Source organism: Antechinus flavipes, chromosome 1 (assembly GCF_016432865.1).
Source record: "Antechinus flavipes isolate AdamAnt ecotype Samford, QLD, Australia chromosome 1, AdamAnt_v2, whole genome shotgun sequence".
NCBI lineage: Eukaryota > Metazoa > Chordata > Mammalia > Dasyuromorphia > Dasyuridae > Antechinus > Antechinus flavipes.
Genome location: NC_067398.1, coordinates 326,936,482 through 326,958,674, shown reverse-complemented (window position 1 = coordinate 326,958,674; position 22,193 = coordinate 326,936,482). Strand labels below are relative to the sequence as shown.

Genomic DNA, 22,193 nt, shown 5'->3' with positions numbered 1-22,193 from the left:
TAATAGATTTCATGCATTGTTGGTGGAGTTGTGAACTGATCCTCCATCCATTCTGGAAAACAATTTAGAACTATGCCCAAAGAGCTAAAAAAAAAAAAAAAAAAAAGCTAAATCTGTATCCCAAAGAAATTTTAGAAGAGGAGAAAGGACCCACATGTGCAGAAATATTTGTAGCAACTCTTTTTTGTGTGTGTGGTGGTAAGGAATTGGAAAATGAGTGGATGTCCCATATATGAATGTAATGGAATGTTATCGTTTCTACAACAAATGATGAACAGGCTGATTTCAGAAAATCCTGGAAAGACTTACTGAACTGAAGCTGAGTTTAGTGAAAACTTTATACATAGTTACAAAAAGATTTTGTGACATTTGACTACAAAGGACTTAACTCTTCTCAGCAATATAGTGATTCAAGACAATTCCAATAGACTTGGGATAGAAAATGCCATCTTATTCCAAATGCATTCTTTGGATGCAAAGCGCCACCTACTTCCAGAGAAAGAATTATAGAGATTGAATGTGGACCAAAGTACTCTATTTTTGCCCTTTTTTTGGTTTGTTTTTTCTCTCCCATAGTTTTTTCCTCTTTTGTTCTTATTTTTCTTTCACAACATGACTAATATGGAAATATGCTTAAAATGATTACATGTGTATAATTTATATCAGATTGCTTGTTGTCTTAGGAATGAGGGATGGGGATAAGGGAAGGAGGAAGAAAAATTTAGAACACAAAATTTTACAAAACTGAATGCTGAAAACTATCTTTGCATGTAGTTGGAAAATAAAATACTGTTGAATTATGATAAAATTCGTTTTTGTCAGATTTTGAGTTCCAAATTTTTTCTCCCTCCCTATCTTTCCTCTCTACTTTGCAAGATAGTAAACTATAGGTTATGCATGTACAATCTTTTTTTTTTTTCTTTTCCAAAAACAAAAAACATGAGAGAGAGAAAAACAAACAAATAAAAAGGTGAAAATACTATGCTTCCATCCACTTTCAGTCTCTATAATTCTTTCTCTGTAAGCAGGTGGCATTTTGCATTCCAAGTCTATTAGAATTGTCTTGGATCACTATATTGCTGAGAAGAGCCAAGTCTATCATGATTGATCATCATTTAATCTTGTTCCTGTGTATAATATTCTCCTGGTTCTGCTCACTTCATTCAGCATCAATCCATGTAAGTCTTTCCAGGCTTTTTTGATTCTGAAATCAGCCTGCTCATCATTTCTTACAGAGCAATAATATTCCATTACATTCATATACCACAACTTATTCAGCCATTCCCCAAATGATGGGCATCCATTCATTGCCACCACACAAAAAAGTTGATACAAACATCTTGTACATGTGGGTCCTTTCTCCTCTTTTAAGATCTCTTTGGGATACAAAGCCAGTAGTGACACTGCTGGATCAAAGGGCACACACAGTTTTATAACTCTTTGGTTATGATTACAAATTGCTTTCCAGAACGGCTCGATCACATCATAGTTTTTCTTCTTACTCTCTCCCCCATTCTTCATGGTGTCTTTCTTCTTGTTATAGCTAACTCTTTTAGGATACAATCCCTTTTAGTGTTAACCTGCCAATCAGTGTTGTAATTCTATTTCCTTGTTAACCCCTTTTGGGGTTAATCTGCTAAATTCCTCTATGGATTTAGCCTGACAGTTAATGACATACTCCCATCTCATGGTATATTTCCTTTCTCTTGGTTAATCCATTAGGAAACTTGTCTTTTCCATTGTTAATTGTTAAAACACTTTTCCTTGCTAATTATATACTTTCCCAAATCTATTTCATATTTACCATCCTTAGTATCTATTTTATCTTTTCATTTTATCTATTACCTCTTCTCAAAAATAAAGGTATTTTTAGGTAAAGAGAATGTAATTGTGAATTCTTCACGTATGTCTCATGCCTTGTGCCTCTTATTTTAAATTAGGAATTACTACCCCAATCCCAACAAAGGGTATGTACAGTTTTATAGCCCTTTGGGCATAGTTCCAAATTGCTCCCCAGAAAGGCTGGATCAGTTCACAGCTTCACCAACAATGTATTAATGTTCCAGTTTTCCTACATCAACAAAAATTAATTTCCTTTATTTTGAGGATCAAACAAGATATTAGTTCAATCAACAAACAAAATTTGGGATTAAACTCCTGCTAGGTGCTATGCCTTCAAAGACAATTCACTTACATGTCTGTGGCATTACCACTCTGATGGCAAGGTCATATTCAAGAACCAAGAACAAACAATCTCTGTGAATAGGAGTTCCCTCATTGAGGACTGGGCAACACAACTTGCTTGCTTGCTTCCTCCCTTTTTCAGTATTTAGGTTTCTTTCTAAGGGAGTGCCTTAAACCTAAATCATTCTGGCTCTCATTGACCAATAATAGGTCCCATGCCAAATCTAGCTTGGTCATTGTTTGGCCCCTGATTGACTCAGGGTGAATATAAATAACAATTTTTTTCTATTTTGGCCAGAAACTCCTCAGGCTTTTCCCCCTCCAGATTAATTTTTTTTTTTTTTTTTAATAAAAGAGGCCTTTCTCTGACTCCTTTCTTGCCGACCTTAATTATTGATTGCCTTAGTCAAATTAAGACCAGTTAAAGATCTACTTAGCTTAATAAGGCCAAGGTCTCCTTTACATCTAGGGCTATCTCCAGTTGACTTGATCTATAAGTGGCCTCTGAATCCAAGGTGATCCTGGAGGAGAAAGTGAGGCAGGTGACCTTGCCCAGCCCTCCTTCACTTAAATCCAACTCATTTGTAAGTCATAGCATGGTCTTCTTGGAGAATGAAGGGCAAACAACTATAATAACAACAACAAAGCATACAAAGGCGAAAACAAGATAGTACTTGCCCTCAAGGAACAGGCTTTTATTTGGGGATCTTGTGTGTGTATGTATGTATGTATGTAACAAATATTTCAGTGAATCTGTGATCTTATTGATTTGGACATTCCCTTCAGTGATGTAGATGCCCATCCCATGCGACTTTTGTCTATATCTTCCCATAACAATCATCTACTTAATGCACTGCAAACCTTCCTTGATTTCTCTTGACATAAGAAGTATACTAGTGAAGCACTGTGGCTATTGCAATTATCATACCTTTTCCTTACAACATGATCAGTTCATTGTTGTGCCACAATTCCCTGACTTAGTTTCCCTAATTATCCTATTTAGTTACTCTGCCTCAGGTTATAACTTTTCCCTCTTAATGTTTGATGAGATAAAGTTCTACCTCAGTTGCTCTGCCCCAAAACCCCAGGCTATAATCATTCTCTCTTAAATGGTTGATGAGATAAAGGTTTTATATCTTTAGGTTATAATCATTCCTTCTTAATATTTGACAGGATAAAGGTTTATCCATTTTAGATGTCATTAGAATATCAGTAATCTCTCTAGTACCTCCCTCCATTGTGTCATCCTAGGTGCCTCCCCCTTTAGGTTATCTCCATCCAGGTACCTCCCACATTATGTCATTGTTCTTGTTATCCTATGAAAAGACTCTTCCTGTCTAATGCTCAAGGCTGGATTCTTTGAGATGATAGTCTCATCCAGCCCTGTCACCAAGCTCCATTTGGTCCCAGTATAACTCTCCATTTAATAAACTATTAAATTGGTCTCTAATCTCTGTCTTGCTCAGTTTCTCCTGCATTACACCATCTCCTTTTCTTATCATATGTTGTTCCTTGATGATACTTTTTACTTCTTAAAGTTTCTCAGTAATTATATGTTACAGCTTACTCACAACCACCTTGCATCTTTCCATCCATTGCCCTCTCTATGATAAATTTAATTCTTCGGAGACTATTATATTCTATTTGTCACTGCTATTTAACATTGAGAAAAAATAAATGCAATCTGATTTTTTTCTTGGGAAGGGAGGAAGAAGCAAATGAGGTACTAGAACCACCCATAGATTCCTCTTTTTTTCTCCTAAAAGTAATCATATTGATGAAGTTTGGCACAGGGCAAGGAATTGTGGGAATCCCTGTCTGGTCGGCGCAGACCTTCTTAATTTATGAACCCAAAAAGTTAGACTGGCAAAAGAAATTTATTAGCACTTGGCATTGAGAAATTAGCCTTTGTTAGGAAGACTGACTTCCAAATGGCAAGGTCCCAACAAAGAAGTAAAGCTCTAGCAGAGAAATCCTCCAGCAGAGAAAGAAAGTTTCTAGCAGAGAAATCCCGTTAGAGAGATAAAGAGGGGTAAGGTCCTATTAGGGAAATAGATGAGAAAGAGATTAATGCTGAAAAAGAGAATGTCTTTTCAGTGGGCAGAGAGAGTCCCTCGCAGGTAGCTATGCCAAGGGAGGTCCCTTGGCCTGGTATGATTACTGCTTTTGCCCTCTCTGCAAGGAATGAGCACCAAGTTGCCTCTTTTTATAATTGAAACTTTGGCTAGAGGCTGGGGGTTAGTTTGAGTTGAAATCAGGCAGAGATTTTCAGAACTGAATATAAATTTTCCATTTGAATAAATGTCTCTGGAGTAATCTCCAACTCAGTAGAAGTCAAAATCTAGATCTCCAGCTAGGGCTAAATAGGAGTGGTCCTGGACTCAACTAGTCCCACCCAGATAACAGAACAAAACCATTTTATCTTCATTCCCTGGGGCGGGTCTCTTAAGGGAAAGCTTCTCTGAGGGAGTTTCTCAAACATTCCCCCCCAAAGTTCAAGAGAGAAAGAGAGAGAGAGTGAGAGAATTTCAGGGTTCCCCTCATCATTTCAATCATAAATTCAATTCAATTTATTAACCATTTATTAAAAGCCTATTATATTCAGTATAAGAGAATCAAGAAGACCCAGAGTTCAGGTCCAGCCTCTTATACATAAGGGCTGTGTGATTTTGAGGAATCATAGAGCCACAATTGACTCTCTAAGACTCTAAATTGTAGATATTTAATAATCTGCCAAACTAATAAAATCACATGTGGACAAAAACAACAATAGCAACAACAACAAAAACTCCAAACTTTTGTGTTCTTTTAGGAGATGAAGATTAAAAAGTGATATAAGGTGATGTGGTGCAACCACTGTCAGGAATGATATAAACTTTAACCAGTCCATCTTGTCGACATTGCCAGGAATGATGTGAACTTTAATTGAGTCCATCTTGTTCCCATTTTCACACACAAAGGGAGGCCAATTTCCTTGTACTATCTTATTAGCATGACTAAGAAATGTTCAATTCACCATATCAGGTAAGGGATCTCTCTTCTCTGCACAGGTGCTCTAGTCACATTCTTGTCCTACAAAAGACCTTTGTGACCAAAGCAACTTCATTTTCCTATATTATCATACCCTATTTCTTCCTGTCCCATCATGCTGTTGCTGATGTAGACATAATGCTTGCAAATTTGTTCTCAACTAGGGCCCTTCCCTAGCTCTTCCCTAACTCTCTAGATCAGAGGTCCTCAAACTTTTTAAATAGGGGGCCAGTTCACTGTCCCTCAGACTGTTGAAGGGCGGGACTACAGTAAAAACAAAAACTTTGTTTTGTGGGCCTTTAAATAAAGAAACTTCATAGCCCTGGGTGAGGGGAATAAATGTCTTCAGCTGCCGCATCTGGCCCGCGGGCTGTAGTTTGAGGACCCCTGCTCTAGATCCTGCTCTTACTTCTCCTTACCCTCTTACCTCTTACCCTTAAATAGCCCCCATCACTCACAGCCTGTTGCTTAGTTATTTTGATTTAACTCATGTACCTTTTCATGACAATAAAGAGTCCTTGTGACTATAACACCTGTTTTGAATTTTTCACATTCCAAACTGCTCTCCCACTACTTGCTCTACCAACTCTACCAACAACATATTAGTATCCCAGTTTTCTCACATCCCCTCCAACATTTATCTTTATTTTTTCCAGTCCAGATGAATTTTTCTACACACAACTCTGATCATACTGGAAAGGTGCATGGTATAAAGTCAATCAACAAGTACTTATTGTCCCTGGCATACATGCAATGTATTTAGAACTGATGAGAGAAAGATAGAGACACAGTGCTTGTCTTTCATAAATTCACATTTTGATGATGGAATAATATGCAATGCACAAGATATAGAGAATGTAAATGGAAGATAATCTCAGAGCAGCAAGGAAGTATAGTTTCATATAAGGTGCATGGAGGGGAGTACAGTATGAGAAGATTGGAAAGGTAAAAAGTGGTCAGGTTGTGCAAGATTTTGAAAGCCAAATAGAAGATTTTATATTTGATCATCCTGGAAGGGTTAGGGAAAGGAAAGAATGGAAGAGAAAAAGCATTTATTTTGTGGTACAATATACCAGATATTGCATTAAGTGTTTCAAAAATATTACTTCATTATTACTATACACCTTTCAGATTGGCTAAGATGATAGGAAAACATAATGATGAATGATGATGGATGTTGGGAAAACTGGGACACTGATACATTGCTGGTGAAGTTGTGAATTGATTCAACCATTCTAGAGAGCAATATGGAACTATGACTAAAAGGCTATCAAACTGCACATTGTTTGATCCAGCAATGTTCTCTACTGAGTCTGTATTCCAAAAAGATGATAAAAAAGGGAAAGGGACCCACATGTGTGTGGTGTTCTCTTCTTTTGTATAATATATGATAGTTCTTTGTGAGCAGGTTTCTTGGGGAGGTTTTTTGGAGGCAGCCTTAGTTTCAGTTCCGAGTAATAATCACTTCAAATACATCCAGCTAATAAAATCCAAACGTTTATTTTCTTTTTCCAAGTCTTTCTCTTTCCTTGGGCCCGGTTAGCTTTCTTATAAGCCTCTCTCCTTCCTTGGTTCCAAGAGCTCTTGCCACTAATCTTTTGCCTCTGCCAGCTTCAGCTTTTCTTCTTCCAAATATCTCTAGCCAGCACCAAGGTGAAAGTTGGAATGAATCTGTCTTGCCTCCAAGAGAGAGTGCTTGTGGGCTTCTGTATCTCCCAGAGTGCTCTTTGGCCCTGAGAGTTTCTTGCTGTGCACTGAGTACATACCAATCATTATACCATTATTTGTTGTAGGATTAAATCAATGCTAAACTAGATTTAACCATTGTCTCCTGAATTCTATGTAGTACCTCGTTTCAAGTTCTGGCACATAACATCTCCTTGTAGGATCAGCTCAATCATACTGAACCATGCTAAATTAGATAATTATTGTCTCTATCAATTCTAACGACTTAACACTTTGTAAGGATTCCAACACATGTGCAAAAATGTTTGTGGCAGCCTTTTCTGTAGTGGCAAGAAACTGGAAACTTTTCAGTTGGAGAATGGCTGAATGAATTATGGCATATGAATGTTATGGAATGTTATCGTTCTATAAGAAATGATTAACAGGATGATTTCAAAGAGGTTTGGAGAGACTTACATGAACTGAAACTAAGTGGAGTAGAACAAGGAGAATATTGTATGTAGCAACAACATAATTATACTATGATCAATTCTGATGGATGTGGCTCTTTTCAATAGGGATGTGGTTCAATAGGCCAGTTCCATAATCTTGTGACAAAGAGAACCATCTGCATCCAGAGAAAGAATGATGGGGACTAGATCACAACATAATATTTTCCCTCTTTTTATTGTTGTTTGCTTGCATTTTGTTTTCTTTCTCACTTTTTCTCTTTTTGAACTGATTTTTCTTGTGCAGCATGATAATTGTAGATATACATAGATATGAATATATCTATATCTATATATATGAATTGCCTAATATATTGGATTACTTGCTGTCTAGAGGTGAGGGTGGGAGGGAGGGAAGGAAAAAAAATGGAACATACAGTTATGTAAGTATTAATGTTGAAAACTTTCTATGCATTTTTTTTCCTGAGGCAATTGGGTTAAGTGTCTTGTCCATGGTCACACAGCTAGGAAATGTTAAATGTCTGAGATCAGATTTAAACTCAGGCTCTTCTGACTTCAGGGCTGGTACTCCACCTAGCTACCCCTATGCATATATTTTGAAAATTAAAAATATATATAATATTACCTCAAAATAGGGCGCCACTAATGTTTTTTTAAGTTTATGAAGACTAGCAGCTGAGGGGAGGATGGATTAGACTGGGAAGAGGAAAGGGAGACCATGTTTATAAAGGACATCAGAGTTGATAGGCATCAGGATCTAAATTGGATGGAAACCCTGCTTTAGATTCTTTTACTAAGTTCTGTAACCACATAAAGAAAGCAAATTTTCAAAGCCATATACAACATGGAGATAATAATTATTACACAACTTTAGGATCATAGCATATATTTAGATCTGGAAGGAATCTTAGAGATGATCTAGTCCATTCCTTTCATTTTGCAGGTGAGGAAACTGAGAACCAGTTGTGCAAGGTCACAAAGTTAAGTGATAGAAGTGGGAAGTGAACTCAAATTCTTCTATTCCAAATACAATACTATCTAAATGTGAGTTTTTGTTACCTCTTAGCTCAAAAAAACCCTTCATTTTGTCTGTATTTTTTCGAGAATACAATGTAAACACATCAAGCCACAGCTTTTATCTTTTCTCCATCCATCCTCCAAATCAACCAAATCCAAGAACGTACTTTTCCTGGAAAACCATCATGTTTTCCTGCTTCTTCTTATTACTGAAGTGACCTTTCAAGACTCTTCTTCCCTCCATCACTCTCTGCCTGGACATAACCTGCAGATCCTTCCAGGTCCAGACCATCTCCTTTACCAGACTGTTCCAAATGTCCCAGCTTTGCTCGCCACACAGAGAAATCCTTTCCTTCCTTGACAGTCCTGCCTAGGAGCCCCCTCTTCCGTAAAACCTGTCCTAAGGAACCCCCCCAAACTATAAATGATCCCTTCCATCCTCAATCGGCAGTTTCTCATTTCGATCTCTTTTATGAATTGCTTTCATTCTTCCTTGTCACCTCAATCTATGAATACGATCTCTTCCTCTCCTAGAAGAAAAGCTCCCTGAGGGTAGAGATTGGGCCATTTGTATTCCTGGCACTTACCACAGTTCTCTCAACTTGAAGTTGGGGCTTAATGTTTGCTTTTGCATTTTTGGGAACTGCTTAAAATATGTATTCAAGAATGCGTGGATGAATGCTTGCGAAATCACTTTACAATCCCACTGTAAGGTGTTCCTCTTTCCGCCCCAATCCGTTCACAGTCTGGGAGAATCTCTTCTCCAGGTTTTGGGGCGGGAGTCAGAATGGGTGGGTAGACTGGCCTCAGGCTGAAGATAATGCACGCGAGAGAGGGAGGAATCTCGTCGAAATTCTGAGCACTGCTCACAGTTCTCCGAGGCACCGCCCCGAAGGGGGCGGGGACAAGACCGCCCCCTCCCCCTACCCGTTGCGCGCCGGGGACGTCACGTGGGAACGCACCCTGCAAGGGGCGGGGGCAGGGAAACCGGATTTCCGGGCGGGGGAAAGCTACGCGGAGGCCGCGTGAGGAATAGGCGATTTGAAAACACGCTCTCTGCTTAAGCAGAAGAAAAGGTAGCGTTGAGCGCGGCGAGTTCGCTGAGGTAGTAGTGGCAGGAGCCGACGTCTCTCCTAGCCCTCATTGGGCCCTGCGTACCACACATCAAAGTCCCAGGTTAGAAGCCCGAGGCTAGGGCGGGGGGAGGGGGGGAGACGCGGCGGAGACCCTGAGCTAGCGGCGCGGGAGTCGCGGCGCGGGAGTCGCAGCGCGGGGACCCGGGTCGCCCGAGCCCGTGGGCTTTCCCGCGCGCAAAGACTGCGGGAGGCCTGAGGCCTAAGGCTTGGGGACCGGCTGCCCTGGAGCCAGGGCGAGGAACGAGCGTGGGGCCCACCGGACTGGTTTTTAGGGGTCTGCCTGCTGGTTGGGCAGGCGGGGCGGGGCGTCTGCTGCTCCCTGGAGGTCTAAGTTCTGGTGTTGGGGGCGGCAGGGAGCCCTGCGCCCTCCACTTGGGGGGTGGGGACCGGCCTAGCCAGGGCCTAGCCTGCGAAGCTCGTCCCCTCTTCTCTCCTCCCTTCCCCCTACTTCTTCCCGCCTACTCCCTCGTCTGTGGCCTAGGCTAGGCCGAGGAGCAAGGCTGACGCCGTCCGGGTAAATTTCAAGGAGGAAGAAGTCCCGCTGCCCTCCCTCCAATGAAAGCTCTGATTGAGAAGCATTTGAGGTCTCTTGCGCTTGGTGATTTGACGGGGAAGGTACCATATTCATAAGTGAAGAATTTAATAAAATTTCATTCCCTGTAGCCATGCTTTCCAAGCATGCTGTGCCTCGGAAGACCATCATGCTTCAGTGGCTCTCCAGTCCTGAATGAGTTCTGGGTGGTTGGGAAAGGTCTTTGGAATGCAAAGCACCTGGGGATGGCCGGGGAGTGCGAATTTTGCTCGTTCGTAGTTTTTTTTTTTTGCATATTGCTCTATTCTCTTAGATTGTGAGCTCCAGGAGGCAGCAACTGTTTTTTGCCTTTCTTTGTATCCCAGAGAAAAACAGTGCCTGACGAATTGTGAGTGCTAAATAAATGTTAGTTGATTCACTGAAGTTCACATTTGTTCACTTGTGTTTGTGTGCACAGTTCTGGAACCAAGATTGTTATCCTGAGGGGGGAGGAGGGATTGAAGGTACAAGGAAAATATATGACATACAAAGTTTTTACTTCTCAGTGACTCAGCTATGGTGAGGCTAGGGAATAGAAAAATTGAAGATGTATAAAGCATCTACAATGTGCAAGGGATAAACTTATTTTATAGACAGGACTTAAATTATTGGTGTCGTGAGGAAATTCTTAAAGCAACTTGCAGTCTTTGAGAATTACTAAGTGCTGAGAGGTTAAAAACTAATATGTGTCAGAAGCCGATCTTTACTTGAATCCAGGTGGTCTGGCTTTGAGGCTTGTTCTCCATTAAAAAAAAAATAATATAGCTTTTTATTTATAAAACATTTTTCAACATTTCCCTGACTCTTGCAAAACCTGTTCCAAATTTTCCCCTCCTTTCCCCCACCCCTTCCCACCACTCCCTTTACCTAGGCAGGTAGGTAGTCCAATTCATGTTAAATATTTTAAAGTATATGTTAAATACAATATTTATACAGTTATCTTGCTGCACAAGAAAATTGGATCTAGAAAGAAAGAAAAACCTGAAAAGAAAAACAAATGCAAGCAAACAATAATACAAAGAGTGGAAATGCTATTTCCCCTTATCATTTCCCATAGTTCTCTCTCTGGATGTAGCTGATTTCTTTACTGAACAATTGGAACTGGTTTGAATCATCTCCTTGTTGAAGAGGGCCACATTCATCATTGTTGATTATAATAATCTTGTTGCCTTGTATAATCTCAATAATCTTGTTGCCTTGTATAAATCAATTCATGTAAGTCTCTTCAGGGCTCCTGAAATCACTCTGCTGGTCATTTCTTAAAGAACAATAATATTCCATAACATTCATATACCACAATTTATTCAGCCATTCTCCAACTGATGGGCATCCATTCAGTTTCCAGTTTTTAGACAAACAGGGCTGCCACAAACATTTTTGCACATGTGGGTTCCCTTTCCCTTTAAGATCTTTTTCGGATATAAACTCAGTAATAACACTGCTGGATCAAAGGGTATGCACAGTTTGATAACTTTTTGAGCATAGTTCCAGATTGCTCTCCAGAGTGGTTGTATTTGTTCACAGTTCCACCAACAATGTATCAGTGTCCCAGTTTTCCCATATTCCCTTCAACATTTTGGCATTATCTTTTCCTGTCATCTTAGCCAATCTGTTGCTCTCTATTTCCTGGGCTGTGCTTAAATTATGTGCAAGGCACTAGAAGAAACTTTTTCATATTTATTTCAACCCTTTCCCTCCTCTCAAAGCACTGGTTTCTATGTTTGGTAAAACAAGGTAAGAATTAAAGTAACAAACAGAAATAGGTATTTAAAGGTAATTTAAAGCAAGTCAGTCTTGAAACCAGTAATATGTAAGACTTAGGTTGGAACCATGGAAAGACTAAGGTCCTCATCATGGCTCCCTGACTTATTGTAGTAGTTTCCTTAGCTTGTTTGATTGGTATCTTCTCTTCCATTAATCTGTCTTACTCCCCTATCCAGAAACTCCAGTGGCTTCATATTGCCTGTAGTCTAAAATATAAATTCCTTTGATTGCCTTTCTTTACCTTCTGGTTTCAGCCTGTCTTTCTAGGTTTATTGCAATTTACTCTTCCTTTGATAACTTTAATACTCTAAGCTCTGCCTAAATTTACTTATTCTTTCCTGTACCAGATGACAAACCATTCTTTGCCTTTGAACCGGGTCCTTCTTACCTCCAATTTGAGCTCTCCTTTTCAAAAAATTCTTTTTTACTTTAAGGCAAAAATCAGCTGTCAGTTCTTGTAGGAGGCCTATTCTCTTTTTATAAAAATTATTAAAGCTTTTTTATTTTCATAACACATAAATACTTTTCACCATTTACCCTTGCAAAACTTTGTGTTCCAAAAATTTTTTTTCCTCCCCTAGATGGCAAGTAATCCAATATAGGTCAGACATGCACAATTCTTTTATACATATTTCCACAATTATATTGCACAAGAAAAATCCAAAAGGAAAAAAATGAGAGAAAAAATGAAAGTGAATAATAAAAAGAGGGAAAATATACTAATGTGATTCACCCTCAGTCCCTATAGTCCTCTGAGTGCAGATGGCTCTCTATCACAAGACTATTGGAACTGGCCTGAATCACCTTGGTGTTGAAAAAAAGCCATGTCTATCCGAATTGATCATCATAATATAGAGTTCTTTACTAATATTTAATTTTATCCTTGCAGCTGTCAGAATTAGATCCTATTATGGCTCTGTTATTTCTCTTTTACTGGAAATGTGCAGAGAGCTTAAGTGACTTGCTTAAGGTCATACCGAATAAGTGTGAAGCTAGATTTGAACTCAGATCTTTCTGACTCCAGGTCCAGTGCTTACTATGCTATCTGGCTTGGTAATTAGCAATAATTTGAAAATTGGGTATTTTTTGGAACAAAATCAGCGTAACTGAACTTGTCACATGTATTTTATTTTTCAAAGTAACTTTGATAATCTTTTTTTTTTTAAGGAACTTTTTATTGACATAACATAAGTGTGTGTAATTTTTTACATTATCCCTTACACTAACTTCTGTTCTTACTTTTCCCCTCCCTCCTTCCACCCTCTTCCCTAGAGGGCAGGCAGTCTTATACATGTTAAATATGTATTCTAGATACAATATATGTGTGCAGAACCATACAGTTCTCTTGTTACACAAGAAGAGTTGGATTCAGAAGGTAAAAACTAACCTGGGAAGAAAAACAAAAATGCAAGTAGTCCACATTCATTTCCCAGTGTTCTTTCTTTGGGTGTAGCTGCTTCTGTCCATCACTGATCAATTGGAGCTGAATTAGATCTCTTTGTCGAAGAAATCCACTTCCGTCAGAATACATCCTCATACAGTATTGTTGCTGAAGTGTATAATGATTTGGTTCTGCTCATTTCACTCAGCATTAGTTCCTGTAAGTCTCTCCAAGCCTCTCTGTATTCATCCTACTGGTCATTTCTTACAGAACAATAATATTCCATAACATTCATATACCATAACTTATTCAGCCATTCTTCAACTGATGGGCATCCACTCCATTCATTTTCCAGTTTGTAGCCACCACAAAAAGGGCTGCCACAAACATTTTTGCACATGTGGGTTCCCTTTCCCTTTAAGATCTTTTGGGGATATAAACTCAGTAGTAACATTGCTGGATCAAAAGGTATGCACAGTTTGATAACTTTTTGGGCATAATTCCAGGTTGCTCTCCAGAATGGTTGGATTCATTCACAATTACACCAACAATGTATCAGTGTCCCAGTTTTCACACATCCCCACCAACATTCATCATTATCTTTTCCTATCATCTTAGCCAATCTGACAGGTGTGTAGTGATATCTTAGAGTTGTTTTAATTTGCATTTCTCTGATCAATAGTAATTTGGGACATATTGTCAATCTTTCAATCAGCTCTTCATTATTGCATTTATGGGGGTGAAATATTAGTGTGGATTATAAAAGTGATGGATATTCTGACCAGGGATCTCTAGCTTGATGAGTAGAAGCAGATTATATAATATTCAAGACAGTCCAGGAAATGGGTGATAAATTCATTCTTTTCTGTTTATTTGATAGATGTTCTTTTAGTGAAACCTTTTGTATTTCTTTATCTTAAAGTTGTTCTACAATAAAATTGGAAGGCAAACGTGGTAAAACTGGGACAACAGTTTTGCATGAATAATGGCTAACCTTTGATGTACATAATGTGTAGAGAGGCTAGTTTAAATAATTGTAATGTCAGCCAGCTGATGGATAGAGCATTGAGAAGGGCTACTTTTCTCCTTTCAGTGTTCTGTTGCAATAGTTATGCTTGAGGGATGAAAGTAGAAACAAAATATCCATTTGTAGCTTTGAAGAGGTGGCTGGCACAGTGGACAAAATGCCATGCCTGGAGTCAGGAAGATCTGAGTTTAAACCTGATCTCATATTTCCTAACTGGGATGAAGTCACTTAATCTTGTTTGCCCACTGAAAAAGAAATCACTCCAAAAGAAAGTACTCCAGTGTCTTTGCAAAGAAAACTCCAATTGGAATCATGAAGAATTGGACATGACTGAAAAATTGTTGAACAACTCCAGAGGGAAATCAAGGAAAACCAGATTTGAAATCCTCAACTACATTCCTGTTTTGTTGGTCATCAAGTCTTCCCTATTCTTTAACAATGTCTTTCACAGCTATTTCTTCTGTTTTTACTGCTGTCATTCTGGTCCAGATCTATATTATAACGTCAAGATTATGATGTGTGTTTATTTTATATATATGTGTATATATATACACATTTAATATTCTTTTTTTTTAAAAAAAATTGTGAGTTGCATATTCTCCTTTCTAGGCCCTCTCCCACCCATTGAGAATATGATGTCGTTTCCATGTTAGCCATGCTTTTTTTTTTTTTTTTTTTTTTTTAAAGCAAGAAAAGAAAATGGAAAAAAAAATGTCAGCCTACACTCAGTTCTTCTCTTTCTGAAGGTGGCTATATTTTTTCACCATGAGTCCTTTGGAATTATCTTGGCTCATTGTATTGATCAGAGTAATTTTAAGTTTTTCACAGTTCATAATCACTACAATATCATTGTTGTGTACAATGTTGTCCTGGTTCTGCTTGTTTCAGCTTGCTTTGGTTCATTTTACTACCCATAGTTTTCTAAAACCATTTGCTCATCATTTCTTATAGTATAAAATATTCCATCACCATTATACAACTTATTCTGCCATTCTTCTATTAATGAGATTCTCTCAATTTCCAATTCTTATGTCATTACATAAAAAACCAAACCAAAAAATAAAACTACAAATATTTTTGTACATATAGATTTTTTCCTAACTCTTGGATAAATGTAGTGGTATTGCTGGGTCAGTGGTATTATAGTCCTTGGGGACTAAATTGCTCTCCAGAATGTTTGGACCAGTTCTCAATTTGACTGTAGGTGTGACTTGAAATAGCCTTTTAATTGTTTTCTCAGATTCTAATCTTTACCCTTCCCACTCACCTTTTTCTTTTTCTCCAATCTATATTTGGTTAAATACTACCTATAGTGTTGCTGTTTGTCTAGGAACTTGTACTGACGTTTGTCTGTCACATAAAGTCTTAAAAATCCACCAGTATTTAGGGCCCTCTATAATTTGATCTACCTATTAGAATTTTTTTTTTTACTCCAATTTAAATAAATTGTTCTGTTTAGATCCTTTACTTCATGCCCATGTTCATGTGGTGTTTTTGCTTGGAATTCCCTATTTTGTCTAGAGAACTAGCCTTTGGCCACTGAAACTTTTCTAGCTGAGGTGATGTTTGAATTTCCTGAGGACATGTGTGATCTATTTCATTGTATTTCCTCGAAACAATTTAAGATCATCTTAGATCCATTGAAGGTGCTTACTGAATAAATACTTGTGTATTGAATACATGTAAAACATACTACTCTTAAAGCAGTGAAGTCCTCCAAATAGCCATGATTAATTTCTCAAATTGGGGCTACTGTACTTAAAGGTCTTCATAATTTTAATTTCTCTTTTATCAGTTCAAAATTCAACAAATATTTATTTAGGCCTTCTTTAAAGCATTGAGATTTACAAATTTGATGCACTGTTTCTTTTTTATTCCAATACCACTAATGCAAAAACTGTGAAGCTGCTACTTTTGTTTTTTTACTCCTTTTGGTTTTAATTTGATTAAATCTGCAATTTTTTTTATCCTAGAAAAAAGATTTAGGAGATGTGAGTGTTGTCTTCATATGCTTGAAGGCCTACCATGTAGAAGAAGAGGGAATAGATATGTTGTATTTTGAGGGCAGAATTGGCCATAATGGTTTAGGCATAGGGAGAAGCAGATTTAACTCCTTGTAAAGGAAGGAATCCATGACAAGAGCTGTCCAACAATGGATTGGGTCACCCTTTGGGTCAAAGATTTGTCTCACAAGATCTTCACATAGCTGTTAAATGAGCATGTTATGATTATGTGGTGATCTTTTAAAATAAGTAGAATAGTTCTCTCTGGGGGAGAGGGGCAGGTTTCTCAGGGAAGGTTTTCTTGGAGGCAGTCTTAGTTGCAGTTGAAAGTAATAATCACCCAAAATGCAGCCAGCTGGTAAAAATATAAATGTTTATTTTCTCCTTCCAAATTAGCCCGGTTAATTGAGGCCTATCTCTCTGCTTGGTTCCAAGAACTCCCTCCAAATGTCTCCAAATCCAAAGGTTTTGTCCTTCAGCCTCTGCCTTCTTCAGCCTCCAGAGCCAGCACCAAGTTGAATCTGTCTTGCCTCTGAGAGAGCCTTGTCAATCTTCTGCTGAACTCTTGCCTCGTAGCTTCTTTCTCTGAAAACTCTTCTTCTGCCACCAGCCAGCCAAGTGGAAAATATTCTCTTGAATCACTCTTGCCTTGGAGAGAGGGCTTCTGGCTGAAATCTGACCCAGAGCCTCTTGTCTTTTTCTTTTATACAAGAGGGAGGAATTGTGGGATACGAGAGAGAGGGATTATGGGTTTTCTCCCATAGTGCTCTCTGGCCCTAAGAGCTTTAAGGGAGGTGTGAATTCACAAAGTTACAAAGTTTACTTTGTGAATCTGGCATACTTGTGAACTCCGATGAGTAAAGGTGTAAACACAAGCATTGTGCTAATTAGTTCTACTTAGTACCTTGTTTTCAGGTTCTGGCCCAAAACATCTTCTTGTAAGATCAGATCAACTCTAATTAGTTAGCAGCTTGTAAAGATCCATCATTTATCCATTGAAACTCAGTTAAGTCTCTTTGTCATAGAAATCCACTTCCATCAGAATACATCCTCATACAATATCATTGTCGAAGTGTATAATGATCTCCTGGTTCTGCTCATCTCACTTAGCATCAGTCCATGTAGGTCTCTCCAAGCCTCTCTGTATTCATCCTGCTGGTCATTCCTTACAGAGCAGTAATATTCCATAACATTCATATACCACAATTTACCCAGCCATTCTCCAATTGATGGGCATCCATTCATTTTCCAGTTTCTAGCCACTACAAACAGGGCTGCTACAAATATTTTGGCACATACAGGTCCCTTTCCCTTTTTTAATATCTCTTTGGGGTATAAGCCCAATAGAAACACTGCTGGATCAAAGGGTATACACAGTTTGATAACTTTTTGGGCATAATTCCAGATTGCTCTCCAGAATGGCTGGATTCGTTCACAACTCCACCAACAATGCATCAGTGTCCCCGTTTTCCCGCATCCCCTCCAACATTCATCATTATTTTTTCCTGTCATCTTAGCCAATCTGACAGGTGTGTAGTGGTATCTCAGAGTTGTCTTAATTTGCATTTCTCTGATCAATAGTGATTTGGAACACTCATGTGAGTGGTAATAGTTTCAATTTCTTCATCTGAAAATTGTCTGTTCATATCCTTTGACCATTTATCAATTGGAGAATGGCTTGATTTTTTATAAATTTGAGTCAGTTCTCTATATATTTTGGAAATGAGGCCTTTATCAGAACCTTTAATTGTAAAGATGTTTTCCCAGTTTGTTGCTTCCCTACTAATCTTGTTTGCATTCGTTCTGTTTGTACAAAGGCTTTTTAATTTGATATAATCAAAATTTTCTATTTTGTGATCGGTAATGGTCTCTAGTTCCTCTTTGGTCACAAATTTCTTTCTCCTCCACAAGTCTGATAGATAAACTATCCTATGTTCCTCTAATTTATTTATAATCTCGTTCTTTATGCCTAGGTCATGGATCCATTTTGATCTTATCTTGGTATGTGGTGTTAAGTGTGGGTCCTTGCCTAATTTCTGCCATACTAATTTCCAGTTATCCCAGCAGTTTTTATCAAATAATGAAATCTTATCCCAAAAGTTAGAATCTTTGGGTTTGTCAAACACTAGATTGCTATAGTTGACTATTCTGTCTTGTGAACCTAACCTTTTCCACTGATCAACTAATCTATTTCTTAGCCAATACCAAATGGTTTTGGTGACTGCTGCTTTATAATATAATTTTAGATCAGGTACAGCTAGACCACCTTCATTTGATTTTTTTTTTCATTAATTCCCTTGAGATTCTTGACTTTTTATTGTTCCATATGAATTTTGTTGTTATTTTTTCTAAATTAAAATATTTTCTTGGAAGTCTGATTGGTATAGCACTAAATAAATAGATTAGAGAGTATTGTCATCTTTATTATATTCACTCGGCCTATCCAAGAGCAATTATTTAAGTCTGACTTTATTTGTGTGAAAACTTTTTTGTAATTTTGCTCAAATAATTCCTGACTTTCCTTTGGTAGATAGATTCCCAAATATTTTATGGTATCAACAGTTATTTTGAATGGAATTTCTCTTTGTATCTCTTGCTCTTGGATTTTGTTGGTGGTGTATAAGAATGCTGAGGATTTATGGGGATTTATTTTGTATCCTGCTACTTTGCTAAAATTATGAATTATTTCTAATAGCTTTTTAGTAGAATCTCTGGGGTTTTCTAGGTATACCATCATATCATCTGCAAAGAGTGATAGTTTGGTTTCCTCATTGCCTACTCTAATTCCTTTAATCTTTTTCTCGACTCTTATTGCAGAGGCTAGTGTTTCTAATACAATATTGAATAATAATGGTGATAGTGGGAAACCTTGCTTCACTCCAGATCTTATCCAGGGCTTTTTCAAATTTGAAATAGTAAAATTCTTTTTCTATAAAAATATATACTGTGTGTTAATCAAACTGATCTAAACTATTACAGCCTTAAATCCCAGAAGTAATATAGCATGTAGATTCCTGATATTGTACCATTAGTGATTGATTTCTTTGATCATAGACTTGAGCTGAGAGCTAGTCTCCAATAAGAAAATGTTTATATGTGCATTCCTTCACATAAGGAAGCAGGTTTCAGTTCAACATGAGGAAGTAAGAGTATCTAAAAATAGGCTACCTTATTTTATCATAAAATGTATTTAAGCTCAGGGTTAGTTAATCAGCTGTCTATTAATTAATAGAGAGAATTCTTATGTGCATTTGGAGTAGAAAGAGTATTTGGGGTTTTTCAATCAAATGATGGTGTTATCATTTGAGGGTTGGGGGACTGGGATAATCCAAACATAATGAAACTTTCTTCTGTGGATTTTACTTGATTATGAGGGAATAACTTAAAGAGAAACTACAAAATGTTGTCAATAATAGCTTCATCATTGGAAAAAATGTAGACCCATCCAAGTAATTCTATTACTATACTTATATCTTATAAATAGAATTAAAAAAAAATCGGGAATTAGTAGATGATGGTAGTGTCAAAATATAATCGTTTCAAGGTATTAGTACATAGGTGTTATTTGTTTTTCTTTATTATTGTTTTGTTTGAAAAAGTTAATCATTAGATGTACATATATCAAACATTGGTGGGTAGTTACATAGGATGTTAGTTTTAAGCCTTATTGTGGCCTAAGCAACTTAATGTAGTAAAAAAACAATATAATGTTGGGTTTAGATTTGGAAAACCTATATTTGTTGCCTAGTCTTGGTTGAGTCTTATTGCTTATTTTGGAAGCATCATTTAAGCTTGCTAGGTCTTATCTTTCTTATCTATATAATAAAAGAATTGAAGTAAGAATATCTTTTCTATTTCTTGTCTCTACTGTAATGTGACATCTAAGTAATAGTGTCAACACATTGTTGGGGATAGTGAACCAAAGAAAGGGCTAATTTCAGAGTAGAACTCACCATTACCTCAAACATATTGGTAGCAAGTTAACAGCATCTTCTTTACAACCTCTTTAAAGCTTTCTGTTCTGATCCATTGCACAGAATCAGTGTTATAAGTCCTGGGACTACAGTTATACATAACATTACATGTAAGAAGTTGCATCGTAGGACATGTCATACCTTGTGTTAAGCATGAATAGAAATATGGCTTCATAACCTTGCAGCCCCCCCCCAGCATTACATTATCTCAGAAGGAAGAACTATTTACTAAATTATTATTTTACAAGTCCGTAGAGGCAGCTAAGTGGCTTAGTGGATAGAACAACCCTGGAGTCACTTCTTTTTAAATCCTGTCTCAGACACTAATTAACTATATGTTCCTGGGCAAGTCACTTAATCCTGTTTGCCTCGGTTTTCTCATCTGTAAAATATGCTAAGAAAACCTTAAAATAGGATTATGAAGTGTTGGACTTGACTGAAAATTATTGAACAGCAACAAATATCTAAATAGGCCCCTAACCTGTAATAGCCTCTGAAAGGAAGATTTGAGGCCAGTTTTTTTTAATTCTTTAGATCTTATTTCTCTAATGTGCCATTTATTTCTTATCACTACTGTGTAAATTTAAAGTTGGTTTTTGCTATTAATTGATTTTTTTATTAAAATGAAACTGAGAACTATTATTGAGAAAATTCATCATAGTACATTTTTCAATTGGATGATGTTATTACCACTGTTTTTAGTCAATTGTTAAATCTATCAATCTACCCAGTTTGATCTAATGTGGAAAAACCTTTAACCATGTTGAGAGGGGAGGGGGCCCCAGTTTGAGGCTGTTAATTTACAAAATGGATAATTCATTTGTAGACAACTGCTATTTGCTTTCCTCTAAGGAGGCTGAACACAACTTCTATTTAAAATTGACGAAGTATGTTTGTTGTGAAGCATATAAGGACACAAAAGAAAAGGGGAAAAAATCAGGTTTGATTTTACTCTAATCATTAAGTTTAGAAAATGGAAAAATGTTTTAACTGGAGGCAAGAATCACTTTCTCTAGGTTCTTGGGACTCCTTTAATAGATAGCCAATTGATATTTACAAAAATACGTATGTATACTTAATGTACATGCATGAATTAGAAATAGTTTTTATGGTTGTGTTTGTATCATTATCCCATTACTTAAAATTGTGAGTTACATGAGGGGGAAAACATTTTAATTAATAACTGTCTCAGCACTTAATCTAGTCTTGTATATAGTAATTGTTGACTTTGAATTATTGGAGTTAGTGCTTGAATGAGTTGTACTATACAATTCTGTAAGCTCATTAGATTTGGGGGTGGATGGAGAGGGAAGACTCAAGGATTTAGGGGCATTTCTGGTATGCCATTTGTTCATCCCCTTCTTTCTCCTCATCCCGTGTTCCTCATCTCTACCCTCTATTTCTTGACTACACAGACAGATCATTTTGTGAATTTTGCAGATTTTGTAACATACTTATATTTACCTTGTCCACAGGCTGTTAAATGTTAAAATAACAATATAAGCATTGAACCATGTGCATTCTTTGGATTTATTATTCTTACTCTGATTTTGAAATCATTCTTCTAATTTTAGGATTCAAGAATGACTAAAAAAAGGAAACACCAAGATGATTTTCAAAAGGTGAAACTGAAAGTTGGAAGAAAGAAGCCTAGAGTAGAAAATGCCACAGATACGAACTTTAAAACAAAAACAATATGCCTTCCTGTGCAACTCAAAGAGGATGAAACACTCCCAACTAATAACAGAAAACTTAACATAAAGGTATACCATGATATTTTAGTAGTTAAAGGTTTTACTATAAAATTATCTAATAAAGTTTTTTAATGAAAATTGTTTTATTTCTAGTACAACGAAGAGGACTGTCACAAAACTGTTGGTTGCTTGTCCAAATTAAAGTTTCTGTTTTCTGGTTTAAAGGGCCTGTCATCTTTTGTACTCTACTGCCTTTTCCTTACTTCTTCCACTATCC

The 22,193-nt window shown here is 37.3% G+C and overlaps 1 protein-coding gene across 2 annotated transcripts in view; it reads left to right on the top strand.

The window, feature by feature from the left end:
• The first annotated feature begins 9,359 nt into the window (after nucleotides 1–9,359).
• The window catches only part of TEX10 (testis expressed 10), a 60,745-nt gene continuing 47,911 nt past the window's right edge, over nucleotides 9,360–22,193 (top strand). The window contains exons 1-2 of one of the 2 annotated variants that reach the window (XM_051966792.1): nucleotides 9,360–9,442; nucleotides 21,797–21,985. In XM_051966792.1, the coding sequence (XP_051822752.1) occupies nucleotides 21,806–21,985 (180 nt within the window). In that variant the 5' untranslated portion in view covers nucleotides 9,360–9,442; nucleotides 21,797–21,805. Of the gene's footprint in view, nucleotides 9,543–21,796; nucleotides 21,986–22,193 lie in introns of both variants that reach the window. The other variant, XM_051966786.1, reaches the window with a different exon arrangement.